General features: G+C 39.2%; 1 protein-coding gene across 6 annotated transcripts in view; it reads left to right on the top strand.

Moving 5' to 3' along the window:
- The window catches only part of ZFX (zinc finger protein X-linked), a 65,068-nt gene that overhangs the window by 21,909 nt on the left and 20,136 nt on the right, over positions 1-23,023 (top strand). For 5 of the 6 annotated variants that reach the window (XM_089904666.1, XM_089904670.1, XM_022560438.2 and 2 more), the window contains exons 2-3: positions 14,004-14,092; positions 16,838-17,407. In XM_089904666.1, coding sequence (XP_089760792.1) covers positions 14,032-14,092; positions 16,838-17,407 — 631 coding nt within the window. In that variant the 5' untranslated portion in view covers positions 14,004-14,031. Of the gene's footprint in view, positions 1-14,003; positions 14,093-15,167; positions 15,223-16,837; positions 17,408-23,023 lie in introns of those variants that run through there. The other variant, XM_022560439.3, reaches the window with a different exon arrangement.

Raw genomic sequence — 23,023 nt, 5'->3', positions numbered from 1 at the left:
TAACCATACTTTGTCAAGGTGTCTGTGTGTGTATGTGCATGCACGTGTGCGCACGTGTGTGTGTCTATATATATATTATATGATGGATCACATTTGCAAAAACTTGACTTTGGATTCATAATTAACCATGTTTGTAGTTTGCTTACATTATTTTTGTTAGGTTTTTATAAAAACGGTAAATTAGTTTTTTTATTTTAAGTTTTGAATTTTATTTTGTTTTTCTACAGCACGTTCTTATTATTTATCTGTTTTATACATATTAGCGTATATATGTCAATCCCAATTTCCCAATTCATCCCACCAGTACTACCACCCCCCTGCCACTTTCCCCGCTTGGTGTCCATACGTTTGTTCTCTACATCTGTGTGTCTGTTTCTGCCCTGCAAACCGGTTCATCTGTATCATTTTTCTAGGTTCCACATATATGCGTTAATATACGATATTTGTTTTTCTCTTTCTGACTTGCTTCACTCTGTATGACAGTCTCTAGATCCATCCACGTTTCTACAAATGACCCAATTTCGTTTCTTTTTATGGCTGGGTAATTTTCCATTGTATATATGTACCACATCTTTATCCATTTGTCTGTCGATGGGCATTTAGGTTGCTTCCATGACCTGGCTATTGTAAATAGTGCTGCAGTGAACATTGGGGTGCATGTGTCTTTTTGAATTATGGTTTTCTCTGGGTATATGCCCAGTAGTGGGATTGCTGGGTCATATGGTAAGTCTATTTTTAGTTTTTTAAGGAACCTCCATACTGTTCTCCATAGTGGCTGTATCAATTTACATTCCCACCAACACTGCAAGAGGGTTCCCTTTTCTCCACACCCTCTCCAGCATTTGTTGTTTGTAGATTTTCTGATGATGCCCATTCTACTTGGTGTGAGATGATACCTCATTGTAATTTTGATTTGCATTTCTCTAATAATTAGTGATGTTGAGCAGCTTTTCATGTGCTTCTTGGCCACCTGTATGTGTTCTTTGAAGAAATGTCTACTTAGGTCTTCTGCCCATTTTTGGATTGGGTTGTTTGTTTTTTTAATATTGAGCTGCATGAGCTGTTTATATATTTTGGAGATTAATCCTTTGTCCGTTGATTCATTTGCAAATATTTTCTCCCATTCTGAGGGTTGTCTTTTTGTCTTGTTTGTAGTTTCCTTTGCTTTGCAGAAGCTTTAAAGTTTCATTAGGTCCCATTTGTTTATTTTTATTTCCATTACTCTAGGAGGTGGATCAAAAAAGGTCTTGCTGTGATTTATGTCAAAGAGTGTTCTTCCTGTGTTTTCCTCTAAGAGTTTTACAGTGTCCGGTCTTACATTTAGGTCTCTAATCCATTTGGAGTTTTTGTGTATGGTGTTAGGGAGTGGTCTAATTTCATTCTTTTACACGTAGCTGTCCAGTTTTCCCAGCACCACTTATTGAAGAGACATTCTTTTCTCCATTGTATATCCTTGCCTCCTTTGTCATAGATTAGTTAACCATAGGTGCGTGGGTTTATCTCTGGGCTTTCTATCCTGTTCCATTGATCTATATTTCTGTTTTTGTGCCAGTACAATATTGTCTTGATTACTGTAGCTTTGTAGTATAGTCTGAAGTCACAAGTCTGACTCCTCCAGCTCCGTTTTTTTCCCTCAAGACTGCTTTGGCTATTCGGGGTCTTTTGTGTCTCCATACAGATTTTAAGATTTTTTGTTCTAGTTCTGTTAAAAAATGCCATTGGTAATTTGATAGGGATTGCATTGAATCTGTAGATTGCTTTGGGTAGTATAGTCATTTTCACAAGATTGATTCTTCCAATCCAAGAACATGGTATATCTCTCCATCTGTTTGTATCATCTTTAATTTCATTCATGAGTGTCTTACAATTTTCTGCATACAGGTCTTTTGTATACCTAGGTAGGTTTATTCCTAGGTATTTTATTCTTTTTGTTGCAGTGGTGAATGGGATTGTTTTCTTAATTGCTCTTTCTGATCGTTCGTTGTTAGTGTATAGGAATGCAAGAGATTTCTGTGCATTAATTTTGTATCCTGCAACTTTACCAAATTCATTGATTAGCTCTAGTAGTTTTCTGGTAGCATCTTTAGGATTCTCTACGTATAGTATCATGTCATCTGCAAACAGTGACAGTTTTACTTTTTCTTTCCCAATATGTATTCCTTTTTCTTCTCTGATTGCCGTGGCTAGGACTTCCAAAAATATGCTGAATAATAGTGGCGAGAGTGGACATCCTTGTCTTGTTCCTGATCTTAGAGGAAATGCCTTCAGTTTTTCACCATTGGGAATGATGTTTGCTGTGGGTTTGTCGTATATGCCTTTATTATGTTGAGGTAGGTTCCTTCTATGCCCACTTTCTGGAGAGTTTTTTATCATAAATGGGTATTGAATTTTGTCAAAAGCTTTTTCTGCGTTTATTGAGATGATCATATGGTTTTTCCTTTTCAATTTGTTAATATGGTATATCACATTGATTGATTTGCGTATATTGAAGAATCCTTGCATCCCTGGGATAAATCCCACTTGATCATGGTGTATGATCCTTCTAATGTGTTGTTGGATTCTGTTTGCTATTATTTTGTTGAGGATTTTTGCATCTATATTCATGAGTGATATTGGTCTGTAATTTTCTTTTTTTGTAGTATCTTTGGTTTTGGTATCAGGGTGATGGTGGCCTCATAGAATGAGTTTGGGAGCGTTCCTTCCTCTGCAGTTTTTTGGAAGAGGTTGAGAAGGATGGGTGTTAGCTCTTCTCTAAATGTTTGATAGAATTCACCTGTGAAGCCATCTGGTCCTGGACTTTTGTTTGTTGGAAGATTTTTAATCACGGTTTCAATTTCATTACTTGTGATTGGTCTGTTCATATTTTCTGTTTCTTCCTGGTTCAGTCTTGGAAGGTTATACCTTTCTAAGAATTTGTCCATTTCCTCCAGGTTTTCCATTTTATTGGCATAGAGTTGCTTGTAGTAGTCTCTTAGGATGCTTTGTATTTCTGCAGCGTCTGTTGTAACTTCTCCTTTTTCATTTCTAATTTTATTGATTTGAGTCCTCTCCCTCTTGATGAGTCTGGCTAAAGGTTTATCAATGTTGTTTATCTTCTCAAAGAACAAACTTTTAGTTTTATTGATATTTGCTATTGTTTTATTTGTTTCTATTTCACTTATTTCTGTTCTGATCTTTATGGTTTATTTCCTTCTACTAATTTTGGGGTTTGTTTTTTCTTCTTTGTCTAGTTCCTTTAGGTGTAAGGTTAGATTGTTTATTTGAGATTTTTCTAGTTTCTTGAGGTAGGCTTTTATTGCTATAAACCTCCCTCTTAGAACTGCTTTTGCTGCCTCCCATAGGTTTTGGATCATTGTGTTTTCAAAAAATGGTAAATTCGTATTGTAAAAAGAATTGAGGAGGCTTTCCTCCTGTGTTCAGCTAGCTTTGGGAAAAGCCTAGAGCTTATTGAAAGGGTAACAGACATCTTCCCCGCCCCCCATTTTCTGGTGATTGGGTTCTCTATCTCTTATTGAGTTAATGCTTGTAAATTAACATTTCTCTTCAGTGTGCTAGCATAGAATTATAGACTGTTTTCTTACAAGTTTTTTACTTTTCCTGTATCTATGTGTTTTTTTCTTTATTTCAAATTATGTATGTTTGTGCTTCCCCCCAGTTTCCTCCTCTCTTTTAGATTATTATCTAGTAGTAGTTTCCTATCTCCCCAAATCCCTGAAAAAAGCAGGCATGGATTTTGTTGGGGCGGGGTGGCGGGGAGTGCAATGTAAATTAGCTGATTCCCTAGCTTTGCTCCAGAGAATGATCATGGGATTAATGCTGCTGATACTCTACCTGGCGCTGATACTCAGTGGAGCATGCCCATTGTTGGTCATGTGAGAAATAGGTGGGCAGGGGAGGGGGGATTAGATGAAGGTAGTCAAAAGGTACAAACTTCCTGTTATAAATAAATACTAGAGATGTAATGTGCAGTATGATGAAGGTAATTAACACTGCTCTATGTTATATTTGAAAGTTGTTAAGAGTAAATCTTGAGAGTTCTCATTACAAGGAGAAGAATTTTTTTTCTGTTTCTTTAATGTTGTATCTATATGAGATGATGGATATTCACTAAACCTATTACGGTAGTCATTTCATGGTGTATGTAAGTTAAATCATTATGTTATACATCTTACACTTATAGAATATGGAATGTCAGTTATATCTCAGTAAAACTGGAAAAAAAAGATGAGCAAACAGAGAAAGAAAAAAAGGAGCAGGTCTGCAGGTGTATTGCAAGCCAGCCCTTTCATTGTCCAGCCTGTTCTTTTTTTGTTTGTTTTATGATTAAAGGATTTATTAAGTTATAGGTACAAAATATACTGCTAATTGTATTAGCAGAGGATCAGTGTAAAAATGCTCCATAACTTTGTAAATGTCAGTTTAAAAATTTTGTTACAGTTGTTGAAAGGCCTGATATTATATTCTTGCCAGTATTTAAAATGTACAGAAAACATTGTTAGTGTCAGCATTGAATTTACAGAGCCTAACAGACCCAAAGTGATGTATTTAGGAAGAGCAATAATAGGAAGCATGTGTGTTCATGTAGGTGAGGGAAAGTGTAGGGTATTAGGTTACTATTTTGGTGCATATATATAGAATAAAAAAAAAAAAAAGATTCTGACGAACCTAGGGGCAGGTCAGAAATAAAGACCCAGACGTAGAGAATGGACTTGAGGACACGGGGCGGGGGGGGGGCGGCGGAGGGTAAGCTGGGACGAAGTGAGAGAGTAGCATTGACATATATACATTACCAAATGTAAAATAGCTAGCTAGCTGGAAGCAGCTGCATCGCACAGGGATATCAGCTCAGTGCTGTGTGACCACTTAGTTCTAGTTGTGGCAAGCAGGGCTTCTCATTGTGGTGTCTTCTCTTGTTGCGGAGCACGGGCTCTAGGCGCGCGGGCTTCAGTAGTTGTGACTTATGGGCTCTAGAGCGCAGGCTCAGTATTTGTGGTGGACGGGCTTAGTTGCTCCGCAGAATATGGGATCTTCCCGGACCAGGGCTCAAACCCGTGTCCCCTGCACTGTCAAGTGGATTCCTAACCACTGCGCCACCAGGGAAGCCCAGAAATTAACCTTTTAAAAATTTCCCCTGACTGTTTTATTTAGTTTAACTCTTCTGTGTATTGTGTAGTTTAAATTAACCTCCATATTATGTCAAAACAGTCTCCATCCTTTGATCACATCAAGTGTTTCACAAAGTCCACTCCAGTATACCTCACCTAAAGGTGGTTATTAGAGGGAATCATGTGAGTAGGATTTCTGTTCAGAGTGTCAGCAAAAGCTGATAAACTAAACTATTTTTTTAAAACTTCAAAAAGAGTGATCCAAGGAGATTTGTTAGACATTATGATATACAGTAGAGTTTTATGTAATGAACATGGATAAGTTATTGAGTACATTAAATAGCAATATTACATAAAGGAGGCCGTACTACTTTACATAACAAAAACTAGGTAGAAAGCGTATGCACTTCTTGGGACTTCCCTGGTGGTGCAGTGGTTAAGAATCCGCCTGCCAATGCAGGGGACACAGGGTCGAGCCCTGGTCCGGGAAGATCCCACATGCCGCAGAGCAACTAAGCCCATGAGCCACAGCTACTGAGCCTGCGTGCCACAACCACTGAAGCCCGCATGCCTAGAGCCCATGCTCTGCAACAAGAGAAGCCACTGCAATGAGAAGACCGCGCACCGCAACGAAGAGTAGCCCCCACTCGCCGCAACTAGAGAAAGCCCGCGCACAGCAACGAAGACCCAATGCAACCAAAAATTAAAAAAAAAAAGTATATATAAAGAAAAAAAGGGTATGTATTTCCTAACATCAAGCTACAGTCTTAAAGACAAAGGCATTTAAAAAGTGTAGTGCTTAGTGTTTGTAGCACATCAATGCAACTAACTTCAGAGGGTGTTTTGGCAACTCTTTAAAAATTTTCTTTACATTTTTTATTTTTAAAGCACTTTGTTGAGGTATGATTGACATATAAAAGCTTTACACATTTAATGTATACATTTGATGAGTTTGGGGATAAGTATACACCTGAGAAATCATCACCACCAGCAAAGCCATAAACATTCATCACCTCACAAAGTTTACTCCCACCCTGTCATCATCGTTGTCTTCTTCTTCCTCTTCTTCCTCTTCCCCTCCTTCTCCCTCTCCTTCTCCATCTTAGTAAGAACACTTAACATAAAATGTACCCTTTTAGCAAAATTTAAGTGTGCAGTACAGTATTGTTAGCTATAGACACTATGCCATATAGAGGATCTCCAGAACTCTGTATCCTTTGAACATTATCTCTCCAACTTCTCTTCCTTTTTAACCCCTGGGAGCTACCATTCTACTCTCTGCTTCTCTGAGTTTGTTTTAGAGTCCACATATAAGTGAGGTCACGCAGAATGGTTTTTTTTTCCTGTATCTGGCTAATTTCACTTAGCATAATGTCCTCTTCCATCCATCTTGTCACAAACGATGGAATTTTAAGGCTGAATAATATCCCACTGTATGTATATATCACATTTTCTTTATCCATTCATCTGTCAATGGACATTTAGGTATTTTGGCAACTCTTAATCTGAACGTGAATAGGGGCTTTGGAAAAATAAGACTTTAAGAAGGCTTGTCATTTTAGGTCCAAATATTTTATTTCCTATTTAAAAGCTCTTTAAAAAAATTTTTATAAAATTTGAAGTATAGTTAATTTGCAATGTTGTGTTAGTTTTAGGACCAAATTGTAATAGATTTTGGAAGTTCGAACTCTTAGACTTTAAACAAACAAAACCTTGAAATTACTGATTGGCTCAAATGGTTTTATGGAAAAAACTAATCTGTAACAAAAACTTGGCATTGAATTTTTGAGCAAAGTGTACAAAAGTTCCAAGTAGGACAGGGCAAGGAAGGACGGGGCTCTGACATTTACAACAGGAAGCATTTTCTCTTCCTCTTCTTGGCACAGAGGGTGGGCAAAGTTTTTTGAAAATAAAGTATTGTATTAGGGAGTAGAATTTTAATTAAAGCTATTAACTTAATCTTATTAATTATATATATATTTCCTTATTTTTTGAATGTTTGATCTGTCAGGTGTTGATAAGAGTTGTAACTTTTCACTACTATTGATTTTTTTTCAGTTTCTATCATAGTTTTTTTGCTTTTACATATTTCCATGCTGTTTTGACATACAAATTCATAATGACTTCAAATTCAAGATAGACTAGAGAAGACATACATTTATTTTTACTTCCTTTTGAAATCACATTGAGGAAGAAGTATAAAAATTCAGAGAAAAAAGAAAACCTGAGAGGTATGCCACTTGTAGACCAGAATATGATGAATTTCTGGTTGAATAAAGCAATTGGGAATCAGTTAATGGCAAAGCCCTAGCGAGCTTAGTGAACCTGTGGCCCTATTTGGAAAGTTGGAAGGACCATCCCAAAATTGTCATTCTGTCTTTTCCCCAGTGTCAAAAGTGGGAACATCCTAGGATAAAGAGCAAGCCATGGGCACAGCCAGATCATTAAAGTTATGGAAAGCCAAGCCTTTTACTTATCAGTATAGATGTCTCTAGTGGTTTTCCTCCTGAGCTAATGCCAAAAATTTGGCTCTCTGAATTGCAAATTCATCTATAGGAAATTCCAAAGTGGGTACTGTGGGGAGAAAGTTAAGGGCAGTGCTTTAGGTAGCTTGTGGTATCCTGAGGGATATCGGACCTCCAGTACCTGCAAGATGGGCTACTCATCCACCATAAAGGAAAGCCTGGCTAGTTACATGGTTCCTTTGTCTCCCTTGACCGCATTCTAGACAGGACTCCTTTGGTCAGAACTTAGGTTCATTGCTAGGTAAACAGGGATTCTCACTTGGGCTGAGGAAATACAGCCCAGCTATCAGAATGTAACTCTAGACCTTCATCTACAAATATGAATGGACAACCTGTAAGAACCGTGCTTTTGAGGAAAACCATCAGTCTGAAAGAGAGGCACCAAATTCAACAAACTGAGTAGTGAAACAGCAGAGGAGACAGGTTAATATAGGGTACAGAATAAACTTTAAAATCCTCAGAGATATTTGAGAAGATACAGTATCCACTGAAAAAAAGATTGCTGTGAAAAAGAAACTAAGTTTATTTTGGAATTAAAACATGATCTTTTAAGTAAAAATTCAGTAGATGGAGTGAAGATCAAATTAGCTTAGAAGGAAGAGTTTAGGGATTCTGAGAATGTAATAGAAAGACAAAGAAAATACAGGAGAAGAAGTTAAAGCAATATGGAGGCTAGATTTAGGAGTTCTTACATCCTATAATGGAAATTCTAGTAAGAATGAACAGAGAAAATGGAAGCAAGTATTGAAACAGAAGAAAATTTCTTGAGTTCAAGAAGGACTCAAATCTTTTGATTGGAAGATTCCCACTGGGTTCTGGATGTAAGACCACCAGAGCTTGTTAGAGTGGTAGCAGTGAAAATAAAGGGGACATGATGAATTTAAGAGTGGATGACTGTGAGACATTTAAGGGCTGAATTGGTAAGAGAAGTGAAATAGCATTCCAGATTTGAAAATTAGATATCTGAAGAAATGATAGCTGCATTTCCCACATTGAACAATGTGGGAAAAAATTCATAGCTTAAGAGGGAAGATATTAATCAGGCTTTAAGTGTAAATTTTCACCAGTTCCAGTTTCCTTCTAAGAAAAATTCTGTTACAGGTGGATCTGCTTTTGTTTCTGTTTCCTGTAGCTTGAGCAATTCCATCTAATCTGTACGATACAGTTTGGTTTTCTGAGCATGGCTTAAGGAGAGGAACTAGAGTCAAGTCATAAAATTAAAAGGCATGGAGTTTTGGGAAGACCAAAAGCAGACAAATGATTCTTGTATGCTTATGACAAAAAGCAAAGTGAAAATATAAGCCACCTTCCCCGAGAGGGAGATCGTGAAAGTGTCTAGGCATCAAAAGATATATTATCAGCAAGGTGGTTTGTGACCACCTAGAGGGGTGGGATAGGGAGGGTGGGAGGGAGGGAGACGCAAGAGGGAAGAGATATGGGAACATACGTGTATATGTATAACTGATTCACTTTGTTATAAAGCAGAAACTAACACACCATTGTAAAGCAATTATACTCCAATAAAGATGTTAAAAAAAAACAAATTATATTCATTATCCCAGATTTAAGACAGATAAAATGCCACTGCTATAGCTATTAACTTGGCATGGTATTTTTATTGCTTTATTTTGAAGAATTGAAGACAATTATTGTGAATTTTCTGAGTTTCTCTCAAACCGGTATTTCCCTTAAAATGGTACGTTTTTCTGTTGTGAATTCTTCCATAGCATTTTTAGAATCATGACTCCTGCATCTGGGAAGGGAATATTTTACGGAGCTTAAGGTGAGAGTGACGTCCCAGAAGTATTTTGGGGGCATTTGATAATCAGACTGAACATTAGTATGTGTTCGCCCACAGCGTTAGGTTCTTGGTTCTCTGAATGGGTCTGCTTATTTGTCTTCAGATTCAACTGTTCTCTGGGCTTGGTTCTTGCAGCAAAGGAAGGGGCACTTTGCATTACATCATCAGCTTGCGCTCCCCACCCTTACTTTATGACAGTCCTGAGAACTTTCCTGAGTAGGTTCTATCCTAAGAACATTGGTTTCATTCTGGTTGTGAGAGAGATTTACTTCTAACCCCACAGGGATTACAAAGTTGAAGTATAGTCATCTCTGCTTAGAAGTTCAAAACATGTTTTTTTCTGATTTGAGTTTTTATAATGACAAAATAGAAGGAAAAATAACCAGTCAAAACTGTTTGTTGAACAACTATTGCTTACCTGAGTCAAAATAAGGTGAGTGGACACCCTCCATTTGGGCCAGAATATCTGTTAGGAAATGGGTATGATGTGAAATGTTGGGAAATAAGTGTGTTATGGTAGCTTGGGTTAATATTTTAGAGCACCCTGAATTTTGGGGAACTGCCGAAGCTTTCTGAGCAGGGGAGTGCCATGATCAAAGCAGTACTTCCGAGGATTAGTCTGCCCACAGATTGCAGCAATGCCCTGGCATTTGGCACCAGCCCTTAGTTGTAGGTTCCTGGTCATTTGTTGTGGGAGTGGCAGAAAGCGAAAGGCCAGTTGAGAGGCTATTTTTGTTCCCTGGGGATCAGGAAATATGAAGCTGAGAATGGTGACAGTGGGAGTAAAAAGGGACAGATTCCTGGGAAGTTGTGGAGAAGGGAGGGACAGTCTGACAACCTGACGGAATATAAGCAGGGAAGAAGGAAAAGGCCTTAGTGGTCATGTCAGGAGAAAGCAAGGTTTTCTCCTGATGAAAATGTTCAGCATGGGACTTCTCTGGTTGTATAGTGGTTAAGAATCTGCCTGCCAATGCAGGGGACATGGGTTCGATCCCTGGTACGGAAAGATCCCGTATGCCGTGGAGCAACTAAGCGCGTGCGCTACAACTGTTGAGCCTGCGCTCTACAGCCCTCGAACCACAACTACTGAACCCACGTGCTGCAGCGCTGAGCCCAGGCGCTGCAACTACTGAAGCCCCTGTGCTCTAGGGCCCGCGTGCAGCAGCTACTGAGCCCACGTGCTGCAACTGTTGAAGCCTGGGCGCCTAGAGCCCGTGCTCCACAACAAGAGAAGCCACTGCAGTGAGAAGCCCGCGCACTGCAACGAAGAGTAGCCCCCACTTGCCACAACTAGAGAAAGCCCGCGCACAGCAACGAAGACCCAACGCAGCACCCACCGCCAAAAAAAAAAACAAAAAAAGATGTTCAGCAGACAGTCTGGTGGAAGTGTTAGGTACTACCCTGAGTATGTGGATTTGGGGAATCATCTTTGTGTAAATGCTAGTTGAAACCCTGGAATAAAGAAAAAGAAGAGAAGAGGGCTGAGTGTCCCACCCTGGGCAGGGTTGCAGTAGTGGGAGAGGAGCAGCAGAGTAAACAGCAGTTGGGAAGATGGGAAGAGGAATAGGATGTCACTTAAACTGAGGTAGGAGAGAATTTCAAAATCGAGGGGATTATCCATCAAACTCTAGTAGAAAAGCTGAGAAAAGGAGTTATTGTGCAGGTGGAGAATTCTTAGAGTTGATGGGTTTGGGTTTATGTAGGGAAATTGGGGAGAGGAGCCTTAAATACCTTAAGGAACCCCATTTATTGCCTTCTAAATTGGCTTGATTTCATGTATACTATGCCATTATGCTTAGAAAATTAGCTTATGTTTATCATTTTGTAATTACATTTTTAAAAGGGGAGAAAGGGTTATGGCTATAGGTGATTTTGATGGGGAGAGAGCAGTGACAGCTTATTCAGAGCATGTACATTTTCCATTTTTTATAGTTGAAATTTTTTTTTGTTTTTTGGTCCTTTTGTTTGAAGCACTTTGAGTAAATAACGTCAAACATGCTCTTTCCTGAAAATGAATAGAATATGTCTCAGAGTTGACAAGCTGAAAATCTGTTTTTTATATTAACATTAATTGAGTTTCTCATGGATATTTCATTAAGGAGTATATATATGTATATAAATGCAAGTTTGGCATCTGAAAATAAGACATAAATAATCATAATTTACAGCCAACAAGTAGAGTCAGGGAAAAAAGATAAAGTGCTATAGAAATTCAGAGGGGGGAGAGATTATTTTCAGCTTTTTCTTCTTGTGTGTGTGGGGAAGGGGACTTGGGGGAAGATCCAAGCAGAGATGATAGGGGAAAGGTGTTCTGGGTAGAAGAAACCCTGAGGCAAATATAGAGTTTGGGTGTTATGTGGACATGGGGCATTTTTGTTTGGTTGAAGTGTGTTCATATGGTGGTCAGGCAAGGTGCCTGAAGGAGAGTTAGGGAAGATAATGAGAGAAAGATAGTTTGCAGCTGGAACTTAGAAGATGGCAGGAGTTTCAACTTTATTTGCAGGCAGCAGGGAGCCATTAAACATTTTTTGAACAGAGGCCTGATATCACCTGGCTGATGCTTTAGAAAAATGATTCTTGTTGTTATTTGAAATTTTAGTAAGCAGCATGCGGCACTTATATCATCAGCAAAAAATGATAAAAGTAAAAGAAAGATGCATCTAATAGAACCATTTAGGTTGGATTAGAAAGTGAGAAAGTAGAGATAAGGAAACCAGTGAGGGAGGAGGTTTATGTAATATTCGCAACATGAGTAAGCCCTAATCCCTGATGTGTGCTCTTTGAAGCAATGATTAGTACTAAGTAGTATATTATTTGATTGGGTTTTTTTGTTGTAAGTTTTTGGCTTAAGTAGAAAAGGAATCAGTAAGGTCATTGGGGTGGCTTGCAAAAACTCAAGGTAGACTGTAGCTGGACCTCAGAAAGGTCTAGAACCAGGAGCTAAAAAGCTATTATTGGTAAGCCTCCCTTCCCTGCTCCCTCTCCTCTATTTCTCAGAGCATTCACTGGATTCTTTTTTTTATTATTATTATTATTTATTATTATTATTTTTTTGCGGTATGCGGGCCTCTCACTGTTGTGGCCTCTCCCATTGCGGAGCACAGGCTCCGGACGCGCAGGCTCAGCGGCCATGGCTCACGGGCCCAGCCGCTCCGCGGCATGTGGGATCTTCCTGGACCGGGGCACGAACCCGTGTCCCCTGCATCGGCAGGCGGACTCTCAACCACTGCACCACCAGGGAAGCCCTCTTTTTATTATTTACTTGTAAACTTTATCTCACTAGTCTAAGCTGAAGTTGGAAAATGGCCTTCCTCACCTCATATGTTCCAGCCGCCAGGAGAGGAGAGGGGAGAGACAGAGACAGAGAAAGATAGACTGAGTGACCTTTGCTCGTGGTTTCGATTCTCAGGGATAGGACTTTGATTTTATTGTGCTCAAAGATGAACTTATTTTTACCGTTTTATAGTTAGTGCCAATCAACTATGGCCAGGAGAGTATAAATACACTGCAGGAATTTACTTCTCTAGATTGGGGGATTAGTTTTTTGTATTTTTTTTGTGTGTGTGGCTTATTTATTTATTAAAAAAAATATTTTTTTTTTTGGCTGCACCGGGGCTTCGTTGCTGCGTACGGGCTTTCTCTAGTTGTGGCAAGTGGGGGCTACTCTTCGTTGCTGTGCGTGGACTTCTCATTGTGGTGGCTTCTCTTGTTGCGGAGCATGGGCTCTAGGTGCATGGGATTCAGTAGTTGTGGCATGCGGCCCCAGTAGTTGTGGCCCACGGGCTCTAGAGCGTAGGCTCAGTAGTTGTGGCACACGGGCTTAGTTGCTCTGCGGCATGTGGGATCTTCCCGGACCAGGACTTGAACCTGTGTCCCCTGCATTGGCAGGCAGATTCTTAACCACTGCGCCACCAGGGAAGCCCGATTGGGGGATTAGTTGAGAGGTCATTGTAAGTTAGGCAGAAATCCCAAAGGGTGTTTACTGTAATTATGCACTTCGAATCTTTAACTGTTGTTTAGCGTATTGGTTGAAAAATAGCAGACTACATTAAATTCAGAGAAGTAATATGAAAATTGTGCAGGAATTTCCTCCCGATAAGCTACAGAGTATAAATTGAACCTTAATAAAGCCGGTTACCCTTGTGGGCGTGAGGAGTATACAGAGTGAGAGGAGACCAGAGTGCTGGGGTGCTGGAAATGTTCTCCGGCTTGATCTGGGTAGAGTAGTGATTACACAGATTTATGCATGTGTCAGAATGCATCAAGACGTTTGCAGTGTGTATGTATGTACGTATGTATGTATGATGTATGTAAGCAGTATCTCAAAAAGTCGAGGCAAAGCTGACTTATTTGATTTATCCACCTTTCCTTGTCATATAGATGCCCATGTATCATTATGTTTTTGGCAATTTAATTTTAACTTTTCCCTTTTATTTCAGATAGACACATTTTTGATAGATGTTCATCTGTCACATAATTTTTGGTGTTTCAGAAATGTAAATAGTATGATGACATTTTTTAATACATATATTAAAAAAAGTAATACTTGGTTTACTTTTTCGCCTAATTTAGGAGCTGTGACTGATGAGAATTAAAGGCCATGGATGAAGATGGACTTGAATTACAACCACAAGAGCCAAACTCATATTTTGATGCAACAGGTATAACTACTGGGGTTGTTCCACTTCCCACCTACCAGATTTGGAGTTGGTTGTCAAGTGGAAAAATTGCTAGACGCTGTCATTGATATTTACACTTAGGTATCTTGTTATCCTATCAAGCTTAGAGATGTTAAAGTGAGTATATTATTATTCCCCTCCTTAAAATTTGGCTCCCTCATAACCAACACTCATATTCTTGTCAGTAACAGCAACATTATCAAAACCTTAGTGTTTACTTCAGTCCTGTTAAAGTTCTCCCTTCGAAAATATTCCTTGCTTACATCTCTTCATTCTACTTTCTTCCACATAGACCATTACCCGGCAGGTAAAGTATAAACCTAAGGCCCTCCATATTCTGACCCCATCCTACTTTAAAATCCTCTCTCTCGCAAGTTAGCAAAAGGAGTCTTACCTCACTCCCCAAACTGTACAAGGAGAATTAAGTTTATGAAGTTCTAAAAATAGGAAAAAAGTATTCACAATTTTGGATTACTCATGGTTCCAGTTATATAACATAGTGAAGTGATTATGCTAGGTTTTGTAATATAAAATGGTTTTGTATCACACTAATTAGCTACCCTTATAAATAAAACGTTAATGAGTTTTCCATTGGACTTGAAATGACTGTATTGCATACTAAAGAAATAGCAATTAACTTTATCAGGAAATTAAATATTAGCGATTTTTAATTTTAACTCTTCTTTAATCTCTAAGTCTATTGGGGGTTTGTGTATTTTTCTTAACAATTTGGGATAGTCTTTTGACTCACATTTGGTAATTTCAGCTTGATAATGATAAATGCAAAGTTTTGATTCTTTCTTCTTTAGAACATGAAGTATAATTAATGTGCTTGAAAGAGAGACTAAGCTCTTTGGAGAAAAAAGCACACCATTTACTAGCTTAATGTTGCCACAAGCAAGCCTGGATCATGGGCTAAGGGGTAGATTGAACGGCTGTTGCATTTTAGCCCTGATTGTTAACACTTATGGTGTTTGTTTATCTTTGAGCAAGTCACTTAATCTGCCAGGGCCTCCATTTTCATGTGTCCTAATAATAATGAAACCTTTCATTACAGTTTTTCAGAACACTTCCCATATATTCCCATTTGATCATCACAGCAGTCCTGTGAGGTATGCATGGCAGATACTACTGTCCTCATTTCACTGATGAGGAAACCGAAACTCAGAGGTTAAATGACTTGCCCAAGGTCACAAAACTAATAAGTGTCCAAATCCTGCTCTCTGATTTAGATTTTTCTAACCAGTACTCTTGCCACTAAATACTTTCATCTTCATGTCTGCAAAATGGAGATTACAGTGATCTATTGCTTGATGTTAATATTGAGAATATTGAAAACAGTATAAAGCATTTTGTAGAAGTTCTGTGGGAATTAAAGCAAGCACTCTCTATTATTTCTAGGTGTAAATAAAATGGATATTAACTGGCTTTAAGATTTCTTACATTTTTAAAGGTTCTTTGGCCCTTGTTGATTATTTGTGTTTGTTTAAAAAAAAAAAGCCATGTGTCTCTCTGAGGGCCTGGCCATTGACACAGAGTCATTGAGTTAGGCAGCTGCTTGGACTCAGCCTGGTCTGAGTCACATCCAGAAGCACTAATGGACTGAATAGCTTTTTAGGTAAGACTTTTATAAAATATTGTTTGCTATTCTCTGGATCAGGAGCCAAGGTACCAGATTTGTTTTATTTTATCTTACATTATGTTTTTGGCAAGGATATCTGATTTCGATTCTCATTTGTGGCATTTATTCAGAGTAGTATTTACTGAGCACCATAACCTGTGCAAATTGTGTGATCTTGGTGAAGTCATTTAATCTCACTGGGCTTCAATTGATTCAACCCTCTACCTTCACTTGTTAACTGCAGAGTGGACTAGAGTAGGGTTTCTTATGTTCTGAGGAAGTGCCAGGGGGATTGGCATATGGGGGGATGGGAGGAAGCTGAATGGAGGCGGACTACCCTGGTGAGGTTGGGGCAGGCCCCACTCCAACTAACCTCACCTTCCATTGCTCCAGAGCAACTGCACTTTTATTCATTTTATCTGTCTACAGAGGCTCCTTAACCAGTTGTCTTTCTCTTTAACTGTGGCCTTCTAGCCCTCTTTTTATTTATGGCCCGATTCTTTTTATATTCTAGATTCGGAGGATAGTTTCTGAATTTCCATAATCATAAATGGAGGATATGGGTGGGATATTGTTCTAGAACAAAGGAGGAGAAAGGGGAAATGAAGGGAAGTAAAAGAAAACATGGGAGAGATGGACAGGAGAAAAAAATATGAGTTGAAAGAGAGATGGAGCAAGAAGGGAAAGAAGTGAAAAACATATAATGAAGGAAAATGGTATATTTGCCACCTGAAGTTGCTTTACTTATTAATTTTTATAATCATCCCTTAAGTACCTATGCATATGGGTTTAGTTTTAGTCAGCCTAGAATATTACTTTCATGAATATATTTTTGTGTGTGTGACTGCCTCATTTACTTTGTTTTTCTTTTATTTCCTTACCTGTTAATTGATTTGGGATGAGTATAAAAGTTCTTGTATTAAGAATTTCTATTTCTGATATGATTCAAAAATAGATTATCTCTATTTCTTTAATCTATCTTAATGTTTGAGACAACTGAGGAGCTAGTTTGTTTTCCTGGTAGAAATTAAGTAACGTTTATATTAATTGAGGTAGTCATGCATGTCTACCTGAAATTTGTGATTTTAATTTTTTTTTTTTTTAAGGAGCTGATGCTACACACATGGATGGTGATCAAATTGTTGTGGAAGTACAAGAAACTGTTTTTGTTTCAGATGTTGTGGATTCAGACATAACTGTGCATAACTTTGTTCCTGATGACCCAGACTCAGTTGTAATCCAAGATGTTATCGAGGACGTTGTTATAGAAGATGTTCAATGTCCAGATATCATGGAAGAAGCAGATGTATCTGAAACGGTCATCATTCCTGAGCAAGTGCTGGACTCAGATGTAACCGAAGAAGTTTCTTTAGCACATTGCACAGTCCCAGATGATGTTTTAGCTTCTGATATTACTTCAGCCTCAATGTCTATGCCAGAACACGTCTTGACGAGTGAATCCATACATGTGTCTGATGTTGGACATGTTGAACACATTGTTCATGATAGTGTCGTAGAGGCAGAGATCGTCACTGATCCTCTGACAGCTGACGTAGTGTCAGAAGAAGTATTGGTAGCAGATTGTGCCTCTGAAGCAGTCATAGATGCCAATGGGATTCCTGTGGACCAGCAAGATGACGACAAAAGCAACTGTGAGGACTACCTTATGATTTCTTGTAAGTCTTGGGGTACAGTGGTTGTCAAAGGTGTTTTTGAAGGCTGTCTAACTTATATCAGGGGTGAAGTTTTCTTGACTTCTATAAAATTAAATCTCATGGACCTTCCTTCATTGTTGTTTCAGTTTGGAGCCTGTGAGATAACTCAAAATTAAGAAAAGTGGAATGGTACAGAGTAGAATCATTTCTCTGTAAGGACACAGTAGAAAGATGAGATTTCTTCAGTCTAGAGATCAGAGATTGAAAGGACTAGAACTGTACTTTGTGAAATCATGAAGGGTGTGATTAGGCTGTTACCAGCCTTCATTAGAATTAGGAACCCTCTTGAAACTTAAAAGGAGTTCAACTTAGAGGAAAAATATATACCCAAACTACTTATATTCTTGTATATGGATGTACAGTACTACTTATGTAGTACTATGTACTATGTAAAATGCTCTTTATGTAACAGATAGCATGGAAGAGAGCTCTGGCATAGTATTTAAACAAATATTCCAAAACATGATTTCAAGTATGATGGACTCATACTAGGTTATTGAAGAAAAGTAAGGTGTTTTGGAACACACCTCTAACATCTGGGAGAACAGCTATGTCTTCTTACAATTTATTTCTTGGTACCACTTTCAGAGATCCTGAGGATCCTAATCCTCAGTTGGATAGACCACAGTTCTGACCCAGTGTGGAAATTCTGATTATGCCTCTAGGAACTAAACTTCAGACAAATAAAGACTCACAGACTATTTGCTTATATAAATGCACGAGACCATTTGCTTTGCTTAAATACCTGTTATAAAACAGGAATTTAATATAAAATATTGGAGTCCACCAGCATTTTAGGAAATACCTTTTTTTTTTTTTTTTTTTGCGGTACGCGGGCCTCTCACTGTTGTGGCCTCTCCCGTTGCGGAGCACAAGGCTCCGGATGCACAGGCTCAGCGGCCATGGCTCACGGGCCCAGCCGCTCCGCGGCATGTGGGATCCTCCCGGACCGGGGCACGAACTCGTGTCCCCTGCATCGGCAGGCGGACTCTCAACCACTGCGCCACCAGGGCAGCCCAGGAAATACCTTTTAAAAGTTCTTAAGATTTTGGAAATCAGAGAGTTCTTCGTGTAAAGAGGAGGAAAATGCCTTCATTCAACACGTGTTTACTGTGCCCCTACTATGTGTCAGACGTTTTTGTAGATAGTACAAATATGGATATGTGCTAAATAAAAATTACACAGGGTTTCCCTGGTGGCGCAGTGGTTGAGAGTCCGCCTGCCGATGCAGGGGACACGGGTTCGTGCCCCGGTCCGGAAAGGTCCCACATGCCGCGGAGCGGCTGGGCCCGTGAGCCATGGCCGCTGAGCCTGCGCGTCCGGAGCCTGTGCTCCGCAATGGCAGAGGCCACAACAGTGAGAGGCCTGCGTAACGCAAAAAGAAAAAAAAATTACACAAACCATTGTCCTTGGAGAGCTTACAGTCTACAGTGGGAGAGAAAGATAGGTTACACTGTGATGCAGAGGTGTGACTAAATTGCTGTGGAGACAGAATGGAGTTGCTGACCTTTGAACTCAAGGATGAGTTCCTAGTTTTGCAGGATGAAGAAGGACATGGATAGGAGGGAGCCATTCTAGGCAAATGGTATATAGTATGTCAAAAAGGTCTTGGCTTCTGTTGGGAATAATGGGAACTTTAGGATGTACTCATATCTTTGTGCACTTTCTGTTTATTTACTTAAAATAAATTTCTAGAAATAATATTGCTGGATCAGAGGGTATACATATTTATAAGTCTGGTTATATTTGCCTCGGTATTTTGCCTAATATAATTCCTTCCACCAAGTTTATGAGAATGTCCCTTTCCCTACACTCTGACCAACATAGGGTATTGTTTTCCATTTTAATTTTTGCCACTCTGACAAGGAAAAATGTAATATCCTGTTTCAAGTTTGAATTTATTTTAGGAAGGTAATCCTGGTAGTAGAAGTTGGAATGGTTCCTACATGAGAGAAGTTGGAATGGTTCCTACATGAGATAAAGAAGATCCTAAGTACCTTCATAGTAATGGGAGTAGAGCAGGGGAGCTGGATTTAAGAGAGATCAGGAAGTAAAATGAATGCGATTTGGTGATAGATAGAATAGGGGTAAGGATTTGAGGGAGAAAGAATTCAAGGAGGACACTAAGGTTTCTGCCGTGGGAGATTGGGTGCCTGGTTATGCCATTACCTGGGAGGAGGAATAGATTTGGTGGAAAGAAAATGTTTCAGGACCTGTTAAAAGTTTAGGTTGCTTGCTGGGGACAATCTGGTGGATGTTTTCTGTAGGCAGTTGAAAATATGAATTTGGTGATTTTGAGAGAGTTTGTGACTAGAGGAAGGAATATGGGACAACGGAATATAGGTAGTACCCTATGTGGAAATGGGTGGTGGTCCCCAGAGAGTGCTTGTCAAAAAAGAGTGTCAAGTATGGATCCTTTGGGCATTTAAGAAGTAGGCAGAGGAGAGCCTATGAAAGTCAGGAGGTTTTAGGAAGAGGAAGAGGAGAAAAATCTTTAGAATGTTTTTAACACTGTCAAAGATAAGCAGAATTTCTAAGAGTGTTAGTTACTGAGGAGGGAGTGGGCTTTTTCGTTAGGCAGTTAGGAGGTCATTGATATCTTTTTTTTTTTTTTAATTATCCTTTTTGTTTTATTTTTGTGGGAAGGCAACTTTATTTTTTTTAATTTTTAAATTTTTTATTATTATAACTATTGGGTGTAATATAGGCTCAAGGATGTATAGTACAACATGGGGAATATAGCCAGTATTTTGTAATAACTATAAATGGAAAGTAACCTTAAAAAATTGTATAAAAAGTTATTGGTATCTTAATTAGAATAGTTTCAATAAAGCATGGGCCAGTGGAGAAGAGATAGAGGAGATAAGCTGTAATGGATTGAGAAGTTGGTGGAAGTGGTGGAGTAGGTGAAGCAGTTTGTATAAATTGCCATTTTGGTCAGTGAAGGGACAGAAGAAGCAAGAGTACAGCTTTTGATGGTTGGATGGATGGTGGAAGTGTGTTGAGCATATATGTAGGTTTACAGGTGCAGGACACAAACAGTTGAACAGAGACTGAAGATATAGGAAGGGCTAACAGTTGGAGCAGGTTCCAGAGCAGAGGAACGGAGTAGGGTCCAGGGCAGTGGTGGAAGGCTGGTAGGTGAGTCCTAGAGAGAAAGAGTCCCCTTCTCCGAGACAGGAAGGCAGTTAAGGATCAGGAAAATTGGAGAGCCTGGGCCTGGGACAGTAAGTTTAAAAGGAGTGTTTGAATGTTGGGAGCTGTTTTCTCTGTGTAGCAAATTCACCTGCTAATATAGAAGGACTTGCAGAGGTTGGGTGGGAGTTGAAGGGTAGTGGCAAAGGGTTGAAAAGCCTATGTCGTATGGGGATGGGCCAGGGCAGGAAGCTAAGAACTTACAGATTGCTGAACGAACTGCAGGGGCCAGCTGAGATTGGGAGACCTAAGTTTGTATGTAAGATGCACTATTTAAATGAAAATGCTATTTTTAAATATAACTACCGGATTTTCTATCCCACGACTAGGCAACCCAGGGGCAAGGCTGGAGAAAGGAGGGAATTGGGTTCATTGTGCTTTATGAGGGGAGGAGGATCTGGTGAAATACTTGAGAAAGCACTCTCTGTTCTTGACTTCTCTTTCCCTTTTCTGTCCTTTCTGTCTTAAACTTGTTAGCTAAGGAGTAAAGTTCATGGCATTAGTTCGACCTTCAGCTGCACACTGTCTTTTACCTTTATTACTCTTGTAGGAAGTCAACCCTCCAAGAAAGTCATCCAAAAAACCAGACGTTTCGTTAGTAATGGTTGACATAGTGTAGTAGATTCTTGTATTAGAGCTCAGACTTACAAAATTTTTATTAAAAATTTTATTTATAGTCATCTTTTTTTTCAGGCCCTGGGTTTGTGCTAATTGATATAGATTTTAATGTTCCTGAAAAAGTAAATACAGATAGACACAAACTGCTCTTGTACTGTATTTTAGTATATTTTATATATGTACGTAAAATACGTATTTTAGGGCTTCCCTGGTGGCGCAGTGGTTGAGAGTCCGCCTGCCGATGCCGGGGACACGGGTTCGTGCCCCGGTCTGGGAAGATCCCACATGCCACGGAGCGGCTGGGCCCGTGAGCCATGGCCGCTGAGCCTGCGCGTCCGGAGCCTGTGCTCCACAACGGGAGAGGCCACAACAGTGAGAGGCCCACATACCGCAAAAAAAAAAAAAAAAAAAGATGATAAAGTAGCAAGTAGTAGTGTCATGGGTAGTGTACATTGGCACAAACATTCTTTGTCACAGTATAGCTGCCTTTGAGGTCAGGATGACCTCTTCATCTAGTCTTTGCTCTCTAGATGTTGTGATTGCTTCTAAATTGATTGTATGTTTCTTGAGGACAGGAACTGTCTATTGCATCTTAGCTACTTATGTATATTCGCCATCAAATCCTTTGGCATATTAGATGTGAAATATTTGTTGAATAAATGAATGCTATAGCTGAAAGTCTGTGGACATCACGCCTCATCCAAGGTATTAATGACACATTTCTTCCCTACCAGTAGCTGTGGCTGTTACTTGGTTCTGGTCGGGCTAGATATGGTGGCACTGCTTTATGGTACTTAGGAGTTTTCTGGCTCTCTGAAAGGTGGAGTGTTTGAATCATCCACTTGTTACTCAAATTGTTTCTTAGTTCTCCATGAATCTGAGACAGCTGCCAGGCATCCCTAATTTCTTTGCAGTGGTCTTCACCCTCCTACAGTTTCACTCTGCAGCTGCATAGTCAAGATGCTATTTTGTGAAACATCAGTTTGTACAATAGGGAAAGTTGGAGAAGATCTGGTGATGATGAGTCAGGCACTGCCTTATAACAGCTGCAGGAAACAAAATATTCTTTGGGTGCCTCTGATATTAATATGATCAAGGAAATGTCACTCTAGGTCTTGTTGACATCTCTCATGTCTTTTAATTAGGACAGTTAGGTAGGAGATGAATGGAAGTTAGGTGTTCCTTTCTAATCCTAGATTCAATTTAAGTTTTGGAATAAACTTTTTTTTTGGTAATAGGTTTTCATACACATACCATACTGTTCACCCGTTTAAAGTGTGCAATTCAGTGGTTTTTGGTATATTCATAAACTTGTGCAATCATCCTCACGATCAATTTTAGAAATTTTTTCATCTCCCCAAGGAGAAACCTCATATCCTTTAACTATCACTCATATTATCCCTCTCCATCCTCTCCAACTCTAAGCAAGCCCTAATCTACTTTCTGTATTTGCCCACTCTGGACATTTCATATCAGTGATAATCCTATAATATGTGGTGCTTTGTGTCTGGCTTCTTTCACCTAGCATAATGTTTTCAGCATTCGTCTATGTTGTAGCATGTATCAGTACTTCATTCCTGAATAATATTCCATTGTATGGGTATACATTTTAGTCTTTTCATCAGTTAATAAACTTTTGGGTTGTTTCCACTTCTTGGCTGTTAGGACTTCAATCAACATTTGTGTACAAGTTAGGACTTCAATCAGCATTTGTGTACAAGTTTTTGTTGGATATATGTTTTCATCTCTTCTGAGTATATATGT

This window comes from Delphinapterus leucas, chromosome X (genome assembly GCF_059928025.1).
Source record: "Delphinapterus leucas isolate spDelLeu-1000000601 "Yukka" chromosome X, BTC_Dleu_Yukka2, whole genome shotgun sequence".
Taxonomy (NCBI): Eukaryota; Metazoa; Chordata; class Mammalia; order Artiodactyla; family Monodontidae; genus Delphinapterus; species Delphinapterus leucas.
This window is presented reverse-complemented; position numbering and strand designations above follow the sequence as displayed.